Source organism: Phasianus colchicus, chromosome 6 (assembly GCF_987193195.1).
Source record: "Phasianus colchicus chromosome 6, bPhaCol1.hap1.1, whole genome shotgun sequence".
In the NCBI taxonomy this organism is placed as follows: domain Eukaryota; kingdom Metazoa; phylum Chordata; class Aves; order Galliformes; family Phasianidae; genus Phasianus; species Phasianus colchicus.
Window position 1 is genome coordinate 4,596,010 of NC_143441.1, and position 19,151 is coordinate 4,615,160.

At 39.7% G+C, this 19,151-nt stretch overlaps 1 protein-coding gene across 1 annotated transcript in view; it reads left to right on the plus strand.

Annotated features, from left to right (window-relative positions):
• VPS41 (VPS41 subunit of HOPS complex) overlaps positions 1 to 19,151 on the plus strand; it is a 107,899-nt gene that overhangs the window by 26,093 nt on the left and 62,655 nt on the right. The window contains exon 5 of the mRNA XM_031599405.2: positions 14,800 to 14,874. Coding sequence (XP_031455265.1) covers positions 14,800 to 14,874 — 75 coding nt within the window. The remainder of the gene's footprint in view (positions 1 to 14,799; positions 14,875 to 19,151) is intronic.

Genomic DNA, 19,151 nt, shown 5'->3' on the forward strand with positions numbered 1-19,151 from the left:
TAAAGCAGAAATGAGAAGAAGTCTTGGCTGGTGCCAGTGATATTCTGTGAGAAGGAGAAACAGCACCTATTTTACTAGTAATAGGTAATTTAAATATTTAATGCCTCTCAGGTGCTTCAGAGGTGATGCATGAGCCAAGAAAACAACTGTAAATAGAGTTTGAAAATTTATCTTAGTGCAAAGAAGTTGAAGTTTTCTTTGCATGCAACACTTGTGAGCTATTCAAAACTGCTGGAATTTCAGAAAGAGAATGAAACATTAAAACATTCTGCCTGTTTTTGCAGAATTTCTTTCCACTACATACTTTTTTCTCGGCCTCATCATTTTTTTCCTAATTATCTCTCGTTACGTAGTACTAAACATATCTTTATGTCACTTTAATCAAAGTGGCAGAAATCCAGTCACTAGGCCATCTCTGCTTCCTTGAAAATTCAAAGAGGAATTCCTTCAGTTGTGATATTATTGTCCTTGGACCTATGAAAGTTGCAGCACTATCCAGCTTCTGGAGCAAGAGTGTTTTTTATTTAAAGATAAATCGATGGCCCTTTGGTGTTTCTGATAACAAGTTGCAAACAAGTGTCAGAGATTTCTCTTAACTTACCAGCCTTTTGAAAGAATTTAATTGCTAACAAGAAAACCATATTTCCTAATGAAGAAGCAGCTATTGCTGAGCACTGAGTGCTATTGCTGGAAATGATGCAGAACATACTAACTATTGAGGTAGATAATGAAGCATCTTTCAATGGGGAATGTAACTTTTAGCATTTGATTGTATAATGAAGAAGTTAGTTTGAATGGAACTTTATGTCAGGGTTTAAGACTAAAATGATATAAATGTCACTTATTTTGACAGGCTGCTTAAAATTCTGTGTTTATTACTTTAACTACATCATTTTAGTTGTCACTGTCAGAATGTGAAAGAAGACTTAGTCGGGAAATGAAATGAAGCAACAGAATTTAGAGTAATGATCTGGGTAGCTGAATGTCAGTGTGCCTTTTAGATTTGAAGCTGAAATCCTGCTCTTTTTGCAGAACAAAACATACTGCTGTAAGTGTGGGCTCCAAAAAAAAAAGTGAAAATTCAGGTTCTCATAGGGGCAAATGTCTATGCAGGAAAGTGTCATTCTCCTATTTAGAGTTGGTGGTGGAGTTCTATGGTTCCATGCTCAAAGTTTAACCCATGGCTCAGCCCAGTGGAAAAACTAGAAAGAAGTAAAGTCCTGTGGGATTCTGCTCTTGGGACTTCAGTGTCGAGACCCAGTTTAATAGCTCTCAAATTGGTGCTCATCAATGCAGAGGAGAGCATTAGAGAGGTTAAGGTTGGAGGCAGCCTGGGCTGTAGTGACTGTGCCTTGGTGAGTTTGTGATCTTGAAGAATATGGGCTGGGCAAAAAGCAAAGCTAGGATCCTGTGCTTCAACTGCTGAGTGGGATCCACTGGGAAACTGTCCTTAAGGGCATGGGCACAGAACAAAGCTGGCAGCTCTTCAGAGACACCCTTCTGAGAGTGCAACAGCTCTCCATTTACCAGCAAAAGAAGTCGAGCAGGGCAGGCAGGCGACGGTTGTGGCTGTGCAAGGACATGCAGCTTAAACTGAGAGAATAGAGGGAAATGAACAGAAAGTGGAAGCAGGGTTGTGTAGCCTGGGAGGAATACAGGGCTGTTGTCTGGGTGTGTAGAGATAGGATTAGGAAAGCCAAGGTGCACATGGAGCCGAACTTGGTGAAAGATAACAAGAAGGGGTTCTACAGGTATGTAGGCAGGAGGAGACAGGCCAAGGAGAGTGTTCCTTTTCTGATGAAAGGTACTGAGGAGCTGGCTTCCTCAGACATAGAAAAAGCTGAGGTACTCAATGGGTGCTTTGCCTCAGTCTTCACAAGTGGTAAGGCATCCCATGTCTGCCAGGACCCTGAGCCTTTAGGTGAGAGTGTGGGGAGTGGTTTCTGTCCCACTGTAATGGTGGAACAAGTCTGAGTCCTCCTTATAAAATTGAACTTGTGTAAGTCCATGAGGCTGGATGATATCCATCCTAGGGTTCAGAAAGAGGTGGCTGATGTGGTTGTTGAGCCTCTATCCATCATATTTGAAAAATCATGGCTGTCTGGTGAAGTCGCTGGTGACTGGAAAAAGGGAAACGTTACTCCCGTTTTTAAGAAAGGGAGAAAGGATGACCCAAGGAACTACAGGTCAGTGAGTCTTGCCTCTGTGCCTGGGAAGATCATGGAGCAGATCCTCCTAGAAGCTATGTTAAGGCATGTATGAGACAAAGAGGTGATTTGAGACAGCCAGCATGGCTTTACCAAGGGCAGATCTTGCCTGACCAATCTGGTGGCCTTCTGTGGTGGAGTGATGGCTTTGGTGGATGGAGGAAGGGTGATGGATGTCATCTACCTAAAATTCTGCAAGGCCTTTGACATGGTCCCTCACCACATCCTTCTCTCTAAATTGGAGAGGTGGGATTTGAAGGATGGACTGTTCGATGGATTAGGAATTGACTGGCTGGACGCAGCCAAAGGGTTGTGATCAGTGGTTCTGTGTCAGTGTGGAGGCCTGTCACAAGCGCTGTCCCTCAGGGGTCGGTCTTGGGACCGGTGCTCTTCAGCATCTTCATCAGTGACACAGATGATGGCATCGAGTGCACCCTCAGCAAGTTTGCAGATGGCACCAAGCTGAGTGGTGCAGTCGATACACTTAAAGGAAGGGAAGCCATCCAGAGGGACCTGGATAGGCTGGAGAAGTGGGCCCATGAGAACCTAAGGAGGTTCAACATGGGCAAGTGCAAGGCGCTGCACTTGGGCTGGGGCAATCCCAGGTATTTATACAGAGTGGGGGAAGATCTCCTTGAGAGCAGCCCTGCGGAGAAGCACTTGGGGGTCCTGGTGGACGAGAAGCTGGACATGAGCCAGCAGTGTGTGCTTGCAGCCCGGAAGGCCAACTGTGTGCTGGGCTGCATGAAAAAAGGGGTGGCCAGCAGAGAGAGGGAGGTGATTGTCCCCCTCTGCTCGGCTCTTGTGAGGCCCCATCTGCAGCACTGCGTCCAGGCCTGGGGCCCCCAGCACAGGAAGGACGTGGAGCTCTGGGAGCGGGTCCAGAGGAGGGCACTGAGATGGTCAGAGGGCTGGAGCAGCTCTCCTGTGAGGAAAGGCTGAGGAACTGGGCTTGTTTAGCTTGGAGAAAGTTCTGGGGAGACCTCATTGTGGCCTTCCAGTACTTGAAGGGAGCTTATAAACAGGAGGGAGAACAGCTGTTTACAAGGGTGGATAGTGATAGGACAAGGGAGAATGGTTTTAAAGTGAGACAGGGGAGGTTTAGGTTGGATCTTAGGAGGAAGTTTTTCAGCCAGAGGGTGGTGAGGCACTGGAACAGGTTGCCCAAGGAGGCTGTGGATGCCCCATCCCTGCAGGCATTCAAGGCCAGGCTGGATGTGGCTCTGGGCAGCCTGGGCTGCTGGTTGGTGACCCTGCACATAGCAGGGGGTTGGAACTGGATGAGCACTGTGGTCCTTTCAACCCAGGCCATTCTATGAATCTGTGATTCTGTTTCTATTAAAGTTTCATGTATATCATAGAATATCCCAGATGGGAAGGGATGCACAAGGATCATGGAGCCCAGTTCCTGGCTCCTCACAGGACCAGCCAAAATTCAAACTCTGTGCCCGATGGTGTTTTCCAGCACTACTTGAAATCCAGCAGCTTGGGATCATGCCCACAGTCCTGGTGAGTCTGTTCCATGCCCACCATCTTATCAGTGAAGAACCTTTCCCTCACCCCCAGCTGTCCTCCACTGACACAGCTCCATACCATTCCCTCAGCCCCGTCACTGTCACACAGAGCAGAGCTCAGTGCTCCCCTCTGCTCCCTGTGAGGAGCTGCAGCCTCCATGAGGCCTACCCTCAGCTCCTCTGCTCTGTGCTGAGCAAACCAAGGGTCCTCAGCCACTCCTTATATGTCTTGCTCTTCAGACCATTCCCCCTTTCTTTGTAGTCCTCCTTTGGATGCTCTCTCATAGTTTCACATCCGTGTTTTATTGCGCCCAAACTGCACACAATGCTTGAGGTGAGGCTGTACCAGCACAGAGTGGGACAGTCATTTTCATTGACAATGCTGATTAAAAAAAAAAAAAAATTGGAAATTCTGCACATCATCTGTGTATCCAGTGTATTCAACTCAAATTGAACCTATTGCTGATTCATTTTTTACTCGAATAAATATATTAAATTATCGTGGAAGCTATTCATTATTTCTGGAAATAATGCCTGGAGCCTGGATGAAGAATTTGTTATTGCCACTCCTTGGTGAAGTAAAAGAATATTACTGAGTAAATATTTCTTTGACAGTAATCTACTGATAACACACAATTCTGTTTTTATTGACTTAGAAAGATTCTAAGCTCTTCTGTGGGTTTTCTCAAACAGATCTTGAAATCTGAAAAATTGTACAGGAAAAAATATCTCATTATGAGAGAAACCTAAACATTAAGAATATTAATACTACAGTATGTAAGATAGGATTGTTGGTCATCCAAAGGGCAAATGTTTTAAAGTTTGGGGTTTTTTGTTTTTTTGTTTTTTGTTTTAATCAGACCAGGAGCTCTGAATCTATTTATATGAAAGATCAAGTAGAGGACTTACTGTAATTCTGCTAAGTGAATTTGCATATGACATTTTTGAATGTTTTAAAGAAAATTACTTGTGACATTATGCAGACCCATCAAATGTAAAAATATATTTTTTTTTCCTTTTTTTTTCCTGACTCTTTTACCATCTTGGTTTGGTAACATTGGTTGCTTGGATGTATACTGCATCTTGTGATTATTTAGAAAATGTAATTTCTTTGAACTATTACTGGCTCACTATACTCACTCTAATTTCATGATTTGACGGACAAAGTTTGTTTGTTTTTATGAAAAGCACAAAAGCATTGTTTCTGATTAAATAAACAACTGTGCACAATACTATTTTTTTTTTTCACATCAAATTTAAACAGAGTATTGTTTTACCAAAGAATTAACCATTCTTAAGGGAAACTCTCAAAAGAGGCCCAACAAATTTCAAACATATGTTAAATAGTGGGCATTTATACTTTTCTGTGCCTTGCAGAGGCTTAGTCTTTGGCAAGACTAGATTGTTCTCCCTCTTAGCACTTGTAAGGAACCTCAGGCTCGCAGCCATTGCAGATATCCTTCCCCTACTGGAATTTTGGCAGATTTGACCAGGTGATGCTTACTAGCACAAGGCATATATTCCATGATTTACTTATTCCTTTTTTAAGTCATCTCATGAGCATGTTGTGCCACATCTGTCTTATACCCACCCTAAATGTGTTTTGCTGTTACACAGCTGGATTATTGGGCCAAGTTCCTCTAAAGCTTTTATTAGCAGCAGCGAAACAGTTTTGGATAACACAAATACATTTTCTAACTCCTTACAAGCTTTAAAAGCACAGGAAGGATTTGGAAAAGTTTGCCTTCAAAGAAGTTAGTATACTGCTGATTCTAGAGCTGTTTTCCTTTTGTTAAATAGCATATTATACCTGAATGACATTTTCCTGTATACTGAAGGCAGGCACTTGCATGCACATATAAAAATAATAGCAGTTTACTTGTCAGAATTATTCAGAGTCCTGGCATTAATAAAATATTATTTGCATTAGAAAATGTTTTCATAGTTAGAAAGTCCAGAGCAACTGAGTTCTGGAGGACAGTGTTTTTTATATAAGTTGACATTAATGATAGAGCTGCAGCCCTTTGTTGCCATTAACAATAAAAACGCAGCACTATTAACAACATAGAATGACATAACAGGGGCATAATACAATGAAGAAAGCATGAAGGTGAAGTCTTTTTTCCCATAAGGGTAAGATCTTGTTGATAACAAACTTCATAAGTTTAACAAAAATTTGCATCTGAATAATGAGACTTCTTTGCATGAAAAGACATGACAGCATGTATCAGTTGTTTATTGCAATCCTGTTGGAATGCTGAATGTGGTCAGTCCAGATTTGACTGATCTTGGTTGTTAAAACTCTCCACTTTGTGGTTGAACAAAGTAGTTTCTTTAAAGCTGATCATCTTCTCTGTGATGCTGCTGAGGAAGCTAGTTCCACTAAGAGTTCTGTGGCACAGCTAAATAAAAGTATAAGTAATTCTGTAAGCCTGGTGTTTTTTTGTTTACCATTGTAGCCCTGGCTCATAATAGAGGTGCGTAGCTGCTGCAGGCCGTAACAGTTCTTGAAGACAGGAACTTTGACATGTGAGCAGTATAATAATGGAAGAATGAATGAATCCGCTTGCTTTTTTGGTCTGCATTAAATAAAGTTTATTATGAGCCAGAATGTCTACACTGCTGCTGTTGAAATAAAGCCTCTTTATATGCAAATGTACTGGGGACATTGCACAGCATCAATTCATCTTCACATTTAGTTTTCCTTATCTTACTGCCACAGTGAGAATGCTGCACAGTTTGTCACTTAAAGTAAGTTGCATTGAACTTCGGGATTCATAGTTTCTACTTGTATGAGTACTCTCCTTCCTCCTACCCTATCATCTTAATTTGCAGATTTTTTTTTGATCCTGTCCGAATCCAAAATGCAAAATTGATCATTGTTGAGGATCCCTATGCCAGGTTTGTGATGACTATCTCAGATGATATAATGACAAATTAAAGGAAGTTTCAGAGCTGGTGTCTGAAGAGAATAGAATGCTTTCAGTAATCAGGAGATGTATTTATTCTCTCATACAGATCTGACTTTTACCTGTTTGTACAAATGTTGATGATTGGATGTCTGTATGTTTTAGCTATTGGCCATTAACCACTCAGTCTAGTATTCAGCTATGCCAACAATCATAGAATCACTCAGGTTGGAAGGGACTTTAAAAATCATCAGTTGCAACCACAACCTAACCATATTACCCTAACTCTAACAACCCTCCACTAAATCATGTCCCTGAGCATCACATGCAAGCGGTTTTTAAACACATCCAAGGGTGGTGTCTCAACCACCTCCCTGGGGAGCCTATTCCAGAATATGACTAGCTATGTCTTTTTCAGCCAACGGAGTTCTTCTTCTCTTATAGAATCTGTGTTCCGTGTGATTCAGTCAGTGGGAGATCTTCTCACAGATTTCAGTAGCCACTAGACTGGAATCATCATCTGTAGTAGAATGATTGCCAGGCTAAAATAACTGAAAAAAAAAATACTCTAGTGCAGCTTTTCATTACAAGAGGTGATAGAAGAAAACTACTTGTGTCCTCTTTTCAGTGTTACGTCAGGGAGAGGGGAAGAAGTGATCATCGTGGCTGTCCTAATGCTAGCAAAACAATGGATGACCCTTGAGAAGAACAGTCAAGAGTCTCATCTCTCTTTTAAAAGTTGTTTGGTCAAAGCACCTGTAGAATAATCTCTAAAGCTAGCCTGTCCTGTCAAGAACATGTGCTGTTTTATGACCTGGTTGGCTTTTCTCATCGGTCACTTCTTTGAGTTGTGTTTTGTCAAGAAATGGAGAAAAAACTCATACTACCCACTTCCTGTTTTGTACATTAATGACACTGAGGGTGCTATTCTATTAAAAATAACCTACAAAAGTGCCCCAGTAAGTATGATCCTCAGGGTTTTGCATTGCTCCACAGGGCCCAATTTATAATTCAGTACCCTGTGTAGAAGCGGAATATTGCATATTCTCAAAATATTCTGTGCTTGGAGAGCTGGTAGAGAAAAAAAAGGTGGTTGAGGTGCATCTTACTGGAATAGTCCACTTTCACCATGTACTGGGATTTCTGAGGCACGTATATGGAGTCTTCACCTGCATCCCTTACTTCATCCCTCCCGTAAGTGCAATGGGAAATATCACAGCATATTCTCAGATGACTCTGATCCACAGCTAGTGGACAAGAAAGCAGAGGCAGGCTTAGGGCATTTCATCTTTGAGGCCCTGCAGTTACACAGGGGATGTCAAAGAGGACCTGGGAAGAGGAGGGAAAAGGAGTAAATTGTTTCCTGTGGCACAAAGCTCCCATAAGGACATAACTTCTTCACATGTCGCACGTTTAAGAGAAAAGAGATCCTGTTTTGGATTTGTCAGGAATTAGCCAGCAGTTAAGCAATGCTAGGAAGAGGTGCAGGCTTCCAATATAGATCTGTTTTCAGTTGTAGCTCTGTCATTCCTAAACAAGCATTCTGATTGTCTAGCGAGTGCTACGGTTTTAAGGAGATCCCTTGTTAATTTTTCTCTTTGGATGTGTTTTTGCTCTGTTCCTGTAGTTGACAAACAAGATTAAGGGATTCACTGATGTGGAAAGTATTGAAATCACTGTAGGCTTACTGTTCTTTCTCAGTTTCTGCAGTGATATATGAGAGATTCCCTGTCCTCATATTCTCTTAGAATTAGACGAGCTTTTGAGATTTTTCTTTTTGTAGGTAAGGTATGCCTTCCTACAGACAAAATATAAGTTAATGTTATTCTTCTGTGTCCCAGACTTTGTTACTCTCCCCAGAATTCCCCCTCTCCTTTTTATCTAACCAATATAATCTCCGATTTTTCATTTGGAGAATGATAAATTCACGAGTGCTGCAGGAAAAGCACGTTTATCACATTATATGTAAACCATTGTATAGTATTGTTTTTAGGGTTGCTTTTCCCTCTATTGTGCCAGTAAAACTATGAATATGTAAACTATGCATAAGTCAGTGTAGGACTGTAATTTTTTTTTTAATACTGAGAGCATCTTCTATGTGCTTTATTTTCCGTCACCTTTTCTTGCTTCCCAATATGAAAAGACCCTGAAAAGTTCAGCTTCCTTTTTGGCAAGTGGCTTAAATAAGACATTCTTCTAGGGGAACTAAGGTTATCATTTTGAATTGGGCAGACACAGTTGGAGAAAGAGAATATATAGTACTTGCTTACTTTATTTCAATAGTCTTAACAACACTGTTTCTCCAAATTCAATGGAGTATAGATCATTTAATTAATAAATGTAAAAGCTGAATAGTAGAAGTTGTATTCAGAGCAAATTTCTCAGCCTACTAGTGCAAGCCTTATATTTTAAGAGTATCTTGGCTTAGTTATGGCAATAACTGAGGCAATTTGTTTCCAAATCAGCACTGACACTTGGAGACTTCTGTGATGGAAGTAATTTCTTCTGTTGGAAATAAGTATTTCCACCATTTTCATGATGGAAGCAATGCAAATATAAAAATGGTAGTCTAACCATTTACCAGATTAACATTTTAAGAAATGAGTTCATATTGCAGAACACTGACTGGAGTTTTATGTGTTTGTTTATGTGAATATCATGCAGATGAAAACTCATGAGCAAATAAAAAATAGGCACTTGTAAGAGTCTGATTTGTTTGTTTGTTTTTTTTAATTTATATTTTTATTTCAATCTCCATATACATAAAATTTTCTTATAGTATGGAGATCAGCTACAGAGTGATTAGGTAAATCCAGAATTACAAGAACATAGTGCAGAAAAGACTAACGGATGATTTTCTCCTTTTGATATGTTCATATGTGTGCTTTTGCATAGACTGACACTTAAAAATCTTTGAGTTAATTTAGGAAGAGTTCCTGAAAATTTTTTTCCTGAAGAATGGATGACACTGCTGCGTAAGTGGGTTGTATTAGTGTTCAGAACCTCTTGAAGTAACATGAGCTTTGCTGCAAGTATGATCAAACATCACTTTGCTTTTCACACTCCTAATGCATGTGTTGCTAGCCTGCTAACCATGGCTAAAAGGCATGAAGTCACAGGCAACTATTAAAACGTTTAAATTCCTAGCTTGTAAATATTGCATTTCTCACAGAATTGGAGTGAAATCCGGTCTTATGTTTCTTGTTCATCCAGTTCGTATCCATTGGGATGCAGCATTTGTGCAAGAATCAATTATCCATTTGTTAGTCAGAGGAGCTTTACAAATTATACATTAGCAGATTGATTTCTCAGGTTCACCGCTGGGGGACTGATAGTATAAGGTGGGTTGATGATGAGTGCCAGGGGAGAAGGAGTTGCCTCAATGAACACAATTAAAAGAAGCTTTCTGAGTGGCCGTGAATTTAGTCCTACTTCAAGAACTGACGTATTCCATAGTAAATGTGTTTATTTCAAACGTTTTTACATTAATTAGGTGATTGATTAGCACATGGGGTATATATGTTGGTAGATGCTCGTTTTTCCTTCACTGTAAATGTAAGGTTTTGCCCAAGTCTATATTTAGATCCACTCGAGCAAGATCCCTGCTAGCTCTTTTTTCCTCTCCCTAAACTTTTCTTTCTTCCATTAAGGTAACATTTTTTTGTTCTGTAGTGTCAGCTTGACATTATTGATTTTGAACAGTCAAACTTACTTATGTTGTCCAGAATTCCAAACATGTCTCCATCGGAAAGAAAACTGCAGCTAATGGAAATTCAGCTGAAGGCTTTTCTTCTTTTGCCAGAAGTTCCACACTTTATGAAATTCAGCAGCTGTTCTCAAGTTAATCATTTCAGTGTATCTCCCTTCCTAACTAATGGAGTCTTTCTTATTGCCAGACTTGAATCATGTCGCTTTGTAAATACTGTGTGTGTTACTACTACTTGTGCAGTCCTGGAAATATGCTTGTGACTAAAAACAACTTGTGGTATTGGTTTTTTTTTGCCTTAATTGGCCTAAAGCAAGGGGTCCTGATGAGGTTAAAAAATACTATGCAGTGTAGTATTAATTAAACAGTTGTTAGAAATTTACTGAACTTTTTATAAGCAGATGGGTATGTTTTTGTGGCATGGGATTTGAGATTAGGTCATACTTACTGACTGAATAATGCTTAGGTGAACAAGATGATCATAAGTTTTGAAGTGACACTTTGACCTCAGATTACTTATTATTCTTAAATTACTGTTTTTTAAAAACGACGCCTCTGCATTTAGATTTCCTCTCCTCCTTCTCCCAAAAAAAGAAGAAGAAAAAAAAAGAAAGCTTTTATCAGCTAACTGATCAAACCCTGGAGCATGTCCTGTTTAAGCTGTATCGAGTGATCAGTCCTCCGGACTGCGATGTGTTAGTGGCTTCTTGTGTCCTCCATAGTCTTGAGTGATACTTCTTGTTTTGTCAGCCTGCACAAGTAAATGTGTCTGGGAGGGCATTTATTTTCTGTGCCTTAAAAAGCAAGCCTATTTTCTTTTGCCAGGCAAATTAAACTCTTCAGTGGTACAGCTGGGATAAGATTTAAAAAAAACCACACAAGGGAAAGACCACTGTAACTCCGTGGCTGAGTTGGTAACTTTTAATTCCAAATAAAGAGGAAGGGGGAGCCTCCAAATTATTTTCACTTCTCTTTTCTGAAATCTCAAAATGATCCACAAGCTGTTGATAGAATATAAATACAACTAATTGTGAAATAGTAAGTAGCTTAGCTGGCTGGCCCAGCCATGTGTTTATAAAAGTAACTGAATATATGAGTTGGAGATGATTCTAGAAGAAACACCTTGGACTTAGATAACATGCTAAATTTATTGGTCATCTATCTCTGATTTTCTGAATAGCTTTATATATACATATATCTTAAATAGCATAGTGGAGTATAATTCTGGAAATTATAGCCTTGACTGTTACTCAGTACCAAACCAGAAGCTCCTGGCATTGGCAGTGCTTCTCCTTGCTAGAACTTTATTATAAAACACATTTAATATTCAGACTTGACAGTATTTGAGCCCATGGTCTGTCGTCTCTTTCTGAGCTCTATGGAAAGTTCTGACTGATGAAGTCAGTTAACAAGCTTGTAGCCAACAGTGCCAATTCAACTTGAGATCTGAAGAAAAATAATTACTTCAAGGTTGCTTTACCTTGCGTAGATTACCTAGAATAGCATGTTCTGATGAAAATTAGCTGGAGATGTGTTTAAGTAGCAGCTTTGCTTTTAGTTGAATTTGTCTTTCCTGAACATCTTTTGTGCGCGGTGCAGACAGCAGGGAAAAAGTGCTGGGGAAGGAGGTGGAGAAAGGGGTGGTTAGAAACAACTGATAAAAGTGTTGCATGTGCAGAAGGCTTGTAGGAAGTTGCCAGTTATACATAGTGTCACGAAATACCATGCATACTGAATTTCTACTTAACAAATTCCTACTAAACAATTCTGAAGTAATGCATGCTGCAATGATGTTCTTTTCCCCTACCCACAGTATACTGCATGTATATCTGGAGCAGTTTTGCCCTGCCTGGCACCATTCAGTTACCTGAGCACAGCCACACATTTCATCTCCAGATTGTGCTACGTGGCTTCCAAACAGCAACGTGATAGATAAGGTCTGTCATCTTGCTCTGCTTCTTCACCTTTTATGCCAAGATAACTTATGTAGTCTACCTTGCCTACTTCCTGCATTTCATTTTTTGAGCATCAAGCTTTATCAAAGCCATTCCCCAGCACAGTGGGAACGATGTGGACATTACAGCTGAGTCCTCTGCTCTTCTGGTGTGTCTGCTTTGTTTCCTTTATGTCTTGGGCTTTCTTGCCATTATGTAGGAGTGCTACTAGACCTGCTGCTGCTGTCATGCAAGCACTGATGGCAGGCTTTAGGTGGTGGAGAGATGAGAAGAATGGGGCTGACTGAACACTGACTTAGCCCATGACCCTGTGTCAAGGTGATGTTATTCAGAATGGACTTTTTGCCTCTCCAATTGCAGAGCAAGAAAAGAAGAGAAGAACTTTTGAGAAAGTTGTGGCAATAGCAACTCAGATACTTCTCAGAACAAAAGCCATGCCACTTGATGAGCTCTGCTGAACTTTCTGCACTCTTCCTTGCAGAGGGACAGAGGTTTTATCGTAGTGCAGAGAGTGGAGATGTGCTGGGGTGTAATGGGTGGGTTTTACTTTTTATGTCTCTCCGGCAGAGACAAAATAATCTCCTCTTGCACCTTGATGAACAAACCAGAAATTTAGAAAAGCATTTTCAAGGTAAGGCAGGAATGAAATTGTGAGCTGGTCATTTTTATGAAGCTTCTAGAAAGCAAGCCTGATAACTGACATTTCCTGTCTTATTCAGCATCCTTGAATCCTGGAGTTAGCCAGGTGTGCATGTAGCACCTGAGAATGAGAGCCGTCGTGGGGGTGTTGACCACACCAGCAGACTGATGTGCTTGAGCCATTCTCCTCAGCTGACACCCCAAATGTGTCTGGAGGAATGCGTGTCAGCTGCTTGCACAGCTGGGGCTGTGCTCTCTTGTAGTTTTGAAATGCAGTAAGTCAGCACTTCTTCCCTGTGGTGGGTGAAAGTACAGCTGGAGAACATAAATCAAGGGAGGTTGTTCTGATAACTTCCTTGGCAGCGAGCTTTTTGGCAGACAGCTCATGGTGAAGAGGCCGTGTTGTGTTAGGCAGCAGTTGCAGTAATTAGTTGCAGAGTTGCAGCTCTCTGTGGCATGGTGAGGGGCTGAGTGATGTCTTCTGCATGTAAGGAAGCAGGAAAGCTACAGGACTGGCAGCATCCATTTCCCATTTTGTCAGGCCATCTGCTGCAAAGCAGGGCACAGCTGTTCAACCTTGGTTAGAAAGAAGGAAATTGAAAATATAATTTGGGTAAATGCTGTTGTTTTTCTTTCTGGTGTTTTTTCTTTTTTTACAAGTGTGAGGTGAGGAAAATCTTACTTTCCCTTACTTATGTTTTGTGTGTGCGTGTGAAGGATACACAGGGAAAAGCTTTCCAAAGGCTGTGAGAAGATCTTGGTTTTACCCTTCATAGGTTGTTCATTGGGACATTGAGTTTTAATGTAACTTTTTATAGTGGTGTAATTCCAACTGCCATTGCATACATGAGGACTTGTTATATTTCAGGCACACACTGTAACATTTAATGTGATCCCATGACTCTGGTACTGCTCCAGTGACAGTTCATTTTCACACAAATGTACGATGGACTTCTCCTTTATTATTCTCAGGATCCCACAAGTGATTTGTTTTGTGGTGCAATCTGTTCAAAATCTTCTAAGAGCTTGGAAAGTTTTTCTTCAATATCTGGGTCTGACTTATAGAATCGTAGAATTGTTAAGGTTGGACTTGGGTAAAGATCTTTCAATGATGCTTGAAATGATATTTGTTACAGAGGGTGAAATCAGGATCGTGGTATGTAAGGAAGTTCTTGGTACTTGAGTGTGGAGTTTGATACATGAGAGGATATGCACAGTGTTACCCAAATGTGAGGTCAGTCCTCAGTACTTAAGGACAGATGTTTAAAGTAAACAGTAGTATTCTGTATAACCCTGCAGGACAAATTTAAAAGAATATCTTAAAGGGATAGGGAAAGTGACAATTTATTAAATTGGTGCAGTCTTGAGGCTTTTCTCAATATTTGTCTGAGTACACCCATGTTGCACTTCAATACTTTCTAATACTAGCTTTTGAAAACGCTATTAGAAGCAAAAATGAAAGCCAGGGAAAAGGTTTGCAGGAAGACCAAGCTGGAATTTTCAGTTGCACTGATGCCTGTTCTGTCAGCATGCCTTATGCTGAGTTTTGATAGCGGGAGAAGTTATTAATGAGTACCTGTGGTGTGCAGACTCAGAAGCTCCAATTCTGGGACCCTGACCCTTCATGAGAACACTAGGCATCTGAAGCTAAAAATGTCAGGTCTCTGGGTTAGGCATAAGGCCTGAAAGAAGGCTGTGTTTGGGCATTGTTGGAGAAAGATGTCTTCCATGTTTTTTGACTTTACAATTAAGTATCGTACAACTTCTCATACATAAATCTCAGCAAATATAGAGGACATAAAAGCATATGACTACTGGTGTAACTTTAACTTTAAAAGTCTGTGTTGTTTTTTTTCTTTTCTTTCCTAGAGCCCCGTGAAGATAAATCAGATCAGTCTGGATGAAAGTGGAGAACACATGGGTGTTTGTTCAGAAGATGGAAAGGTACGACTAACCCACTTTTGTACCTCATGAGGTAAAAGGCAGTCCTTGGTATTAAACTGGAGATAATTGTGATACCTGTGAAATTAAGTACTACATTTAGCACCACTTTGACCATCCATCTTGAGAAGTGGGCTCACCTTTGAATACTCAAAATTAAAGTCAAATATATTTTGCACGAATGTGCCATAGGAAAAGTAATTACAAGAATGTCAATAATGTAACTGGTATTAAGCTGATTAACAGCTGTGGCAGGAGGACATGTCACCTTAATCATTACTGCTGTGCCAGTTATACTTCAGTGACTAGTCTGCTGTTCCTGCAAGACAGTAGTTTAATGCCTTTCTGCTATAAATCCACAAAATTGGATTCTGTGGGCTGGTGGTTTTCATTTTCACACACATTATGAATGTTTCTCTTGAATTATAGAATCTTTTGATAAGCAATCATAGTTTATCAGAAGAATAAAGTGTCTTACAACAGCCACATTAAATAAATGTAAAATCAATATATGTACAGTTTCCTAAAAAACTGGCACCTACTTCCTTGACTGAGGACATATTTCATTTGTGCAGTGTATAACTAACAATTATCAGTGCTTCTCTGGAATGTAGAGCTGTGACATTTAGTGGTTTTGGTGATTGATTTTCCACTTATAAGAATGTCTTTTTTTGTTTTTAAGTCGATGGCAGTCTTCTGTAATGTTGGTTTGCAATGATAAAATTCTTACACACAGGGTGTTTTTAAGCTTCTTTTTTGAATATAATGTTCATATACAAATGGAGTGCATTAAAAATCATTTAAATCATTTCTCAATATTCACTTGAGTTCCAGAGTAGAACATTTCTTACACAGTTGATCTGGACGGAGGAGGACTGTTGATGATCCTAATGGATCCAACCCTTTTAGTATAAGTTGGATGAATTCAAACTAAAATTCGATCTTGCAGTAGGCAAAATGGGGAAACAGCCTCTTTAGACTGTATGTGCTTGAGGTTTTTTTTTCCCTTGCAAGTAAATGCTTTTTTCTGCAACAGGCAGAGAGCCAGTTTACGTATACAAGCCTATTGTTTCTCAGAGATATCTTGATGTCAATGTCAGTATCTTGACAGAGTAATTGGGATACTAGTGCCTCTCAAAGTAGGTTGTAGAATTTTGCAACCTGTGAGAAACACAGCAAGAGTATCCTAATTGTCTACAAGATTGCAAGGTAAGGGAAGGGTCAGTAATTGTTAACGGTAATAAAAAACGTTGAGTTTTTTTAAATTAATACAGTAATGTTTGAAATACGCATTTGAGGCAGAAATGTTCGGAAATTTATTGTTCCTATTGTGATGTGTCTGTTTGAAAAGGAAAAACTCCATTATGTTAAACAATGAATCTCTCTTCACTTAATGACATAGCTGTTGTGGATCCAGTAAGCTGGATGCTATACAAGGCAATCTAAACTTTGTTTCCCATGCTAGAGCTAACTCTGATAATGCTTTTACAAAGGATTGGAGTAACACAAGTGCAATATGAATTGCACTTGTATTCTCAAAGTCCAGGGGCATTGCTATTTCACCATATTGTACAATGGAGGCTTGAAAGATCTGAGTGTTTTACAACTGCCAGTGATCCAGAATGGTGTTTCTCTATGAGAGAATCCACCCAAAGAGTAAGTGAAAACATATCAAGTATGTTGTGCTGCTGTATAAGAAAATGGCAGAAATTCCTGGCCAGATACTGTAGCACTTGAAGGTTCTTGGTTATAAGAAAAGTGTAATTTTATATGCCCTGTATGTCTTTTCTTACCACAGTGTGTGTGCTGTAAGAAATTAAATGGTTATGCAAATAGTTGGAAGGTTATCAAATAGATAACTAGGAATTGTGAAATCTTTGAGAGGAAAGAAAGGGGGGAAAAAACAGGTGTTTTTTTTTGTTTTTTTGTTTTTTTTTTTAAATCAGTTAAAAGAAAATTAAAAACATTTGCACTAGCTAGGTTAAAATATTTATCTTACACAAATTAGTGATGGTATGTCCTCTGGACCACTGCAAATGATTCTTGCACTATGTAGCGAGTACATTTTCCCATATCAGAATGAATCCAACATGAGGGAGTTGGAAACTATCTGTCCTCTTGAAGGAAGGCTTTATGGTGAGAACCTCTTCCTTATACCTGTTCTGCTGTGTTCTGCATTTTCTTTCACTACTCCTTTATTTTCACTTTCAAACTAGATCTGGACTAGCTATGTTTACTGAGGAGGGACAGAGCAGTAGAGTGCAATTCTCTGACCTTCTTGTCAGGCAGCATCCATACTTAATGTCAAAACCTGCATTTTTGCAACAACTGTGCTGTGAATGAGTCACTTGCAGGTTTTCTGCACTGAAAGTTTTGTTGTTTGAAAATGTTCCTTGCCAAAGGACTCTGTGCAGCTGGTCATCACCTTCATGGAAAGGAACAGAAGTCAAAGCCACCACCCACTACTTCGTTGTGTCCACTGTCTGGGAATAATGACCAGATGTTGAAATACAAAAGGAAAATTATGGTGCTGGAAAAAATAGAAGGGGAAATACACTTGCATCTGCAAAAATGTATTTTTTTTATGTTAGAATTTTGTCTGCTTGTATACTACCTTGAATAACCTGGGTGTAAAGCTCTCCCATGTGGATCACTCTGAAAGTGATGCTTCCTATTTAGTTCCACGAAATCACAGAATCACAGAATGTCAGGGATTGAAAGGGACCTTGAAAGATCTCCTAGCCCAATCCCCCTGCAGGAATATTAACACCTAGGTTAGGTCACATTATGAAAGTACAGCAGATATAGTGAGCACAATAGCGCTGTTGGATAGAGCGAATTCTCAGCTACAAAATGCTGTTTTTCAACATAGTCACCACCATTAAGTACACATTTTTACCAGCAATGAATAAGAACCTGCATGCTGCATTCATAAAAATCTTCATGGCTGTCTGGAATGTGGCTTGTCTTTCACATCGTTGTTCCCCCTGCTAAAACACACCATTCACCACCTTACTGTGCTTATATCTGCTATTTGGTCTCCGTAAACATTCAGCAAGCACTGATGGATGTCAGTGGGTGTCATGTTTTCCGCAGAGGAATTCAGTTCCACATCTTTACTTCAGATGCACTTCCATATCAGATGCCATTTTGTCAGACTGCCCTTCTGCTGCCATCTGTTGCACAACAAAATGTGATTAGAATATTGGTGGGAAGGTATAACCCCTACTGCCATAACACCAACATCTGCCTCTAATGTCATTGGCCAATGTAATAAAACAGGAGACATTATTTTTGGAGCAGCCCTTGTATCTTGCAGAATGGAATTTCTAATCGGTGTCTTTATTGGCTTGGAACTTCATAAAAGACAGCATAAAGTATATTGAAAACGTGTTTACATGTGTTAGTGTCATATTTACTGCCTGTAACAATAATTACGTTAAAAATATTCATGAAGTACTGTATTATACACTTAAAAAAAAAAAAAAAAAGTGGCTCAGGCAGACCATTCTTGCATTTTGACTGTCTCAAAGTTAGCTGTTGCTTCCATATTTGGAAGCAAAAAACAGCTACATCTGGGTGTGCTGGAATAGTGGATCGTGGATATTTAAAATGGAAAGGGCTGGCAAAATATAGTGTGCTCATGAAATACTTTTTTCCAGCTGCCTAAAAAACATAAGATGAAGAAAAAGTAGATGATGGAAAGTAGAAATAGATAAATCCAATATAGCTTTGTAATATCAAAAGAATCACTTTCTCTCTGAAGAATAAAAGACATTAAGAAGTAATAAACTGTTATATGGTGTCCCTAGAGTAAACATGATAACATGTATTTTATGCTGAGTTGTTTTTTCCTCTTTAGTTAACTGGCTCCATTTTGTTTTCAAACTCTTAAAGAAACATCTTAGTGACACATTTGATGCAGTATTATGAAAATGCTGAAGGCACAATTGCCAGTGTCTGTTAATTTTGATTAATTGGTTTTAATTTGAGAGTTGTTGTTCTTCTTGTTCTCGAGAATGTTGCTTTCATTGAGATTTTAGACTTGTTTTGACCGTTTTGTTTTTCACCTCCTTTCTTCCCTCATATTTTCTCTTTCCTCTGTACCATATTTTGTTTAGCCTGTTGCACTGGATGTACTGCTCCAAGTGTTGAAAACAAAAACCCAGAAAACAAAATCTTCCAGACATCAGCCACAAGGTTTTCCAGGCTTACAGTCCGACCCAACTCAAATGTAGCCCTTTGGTTGGCTTACATAATCACAGCCTTGCGATGCATCT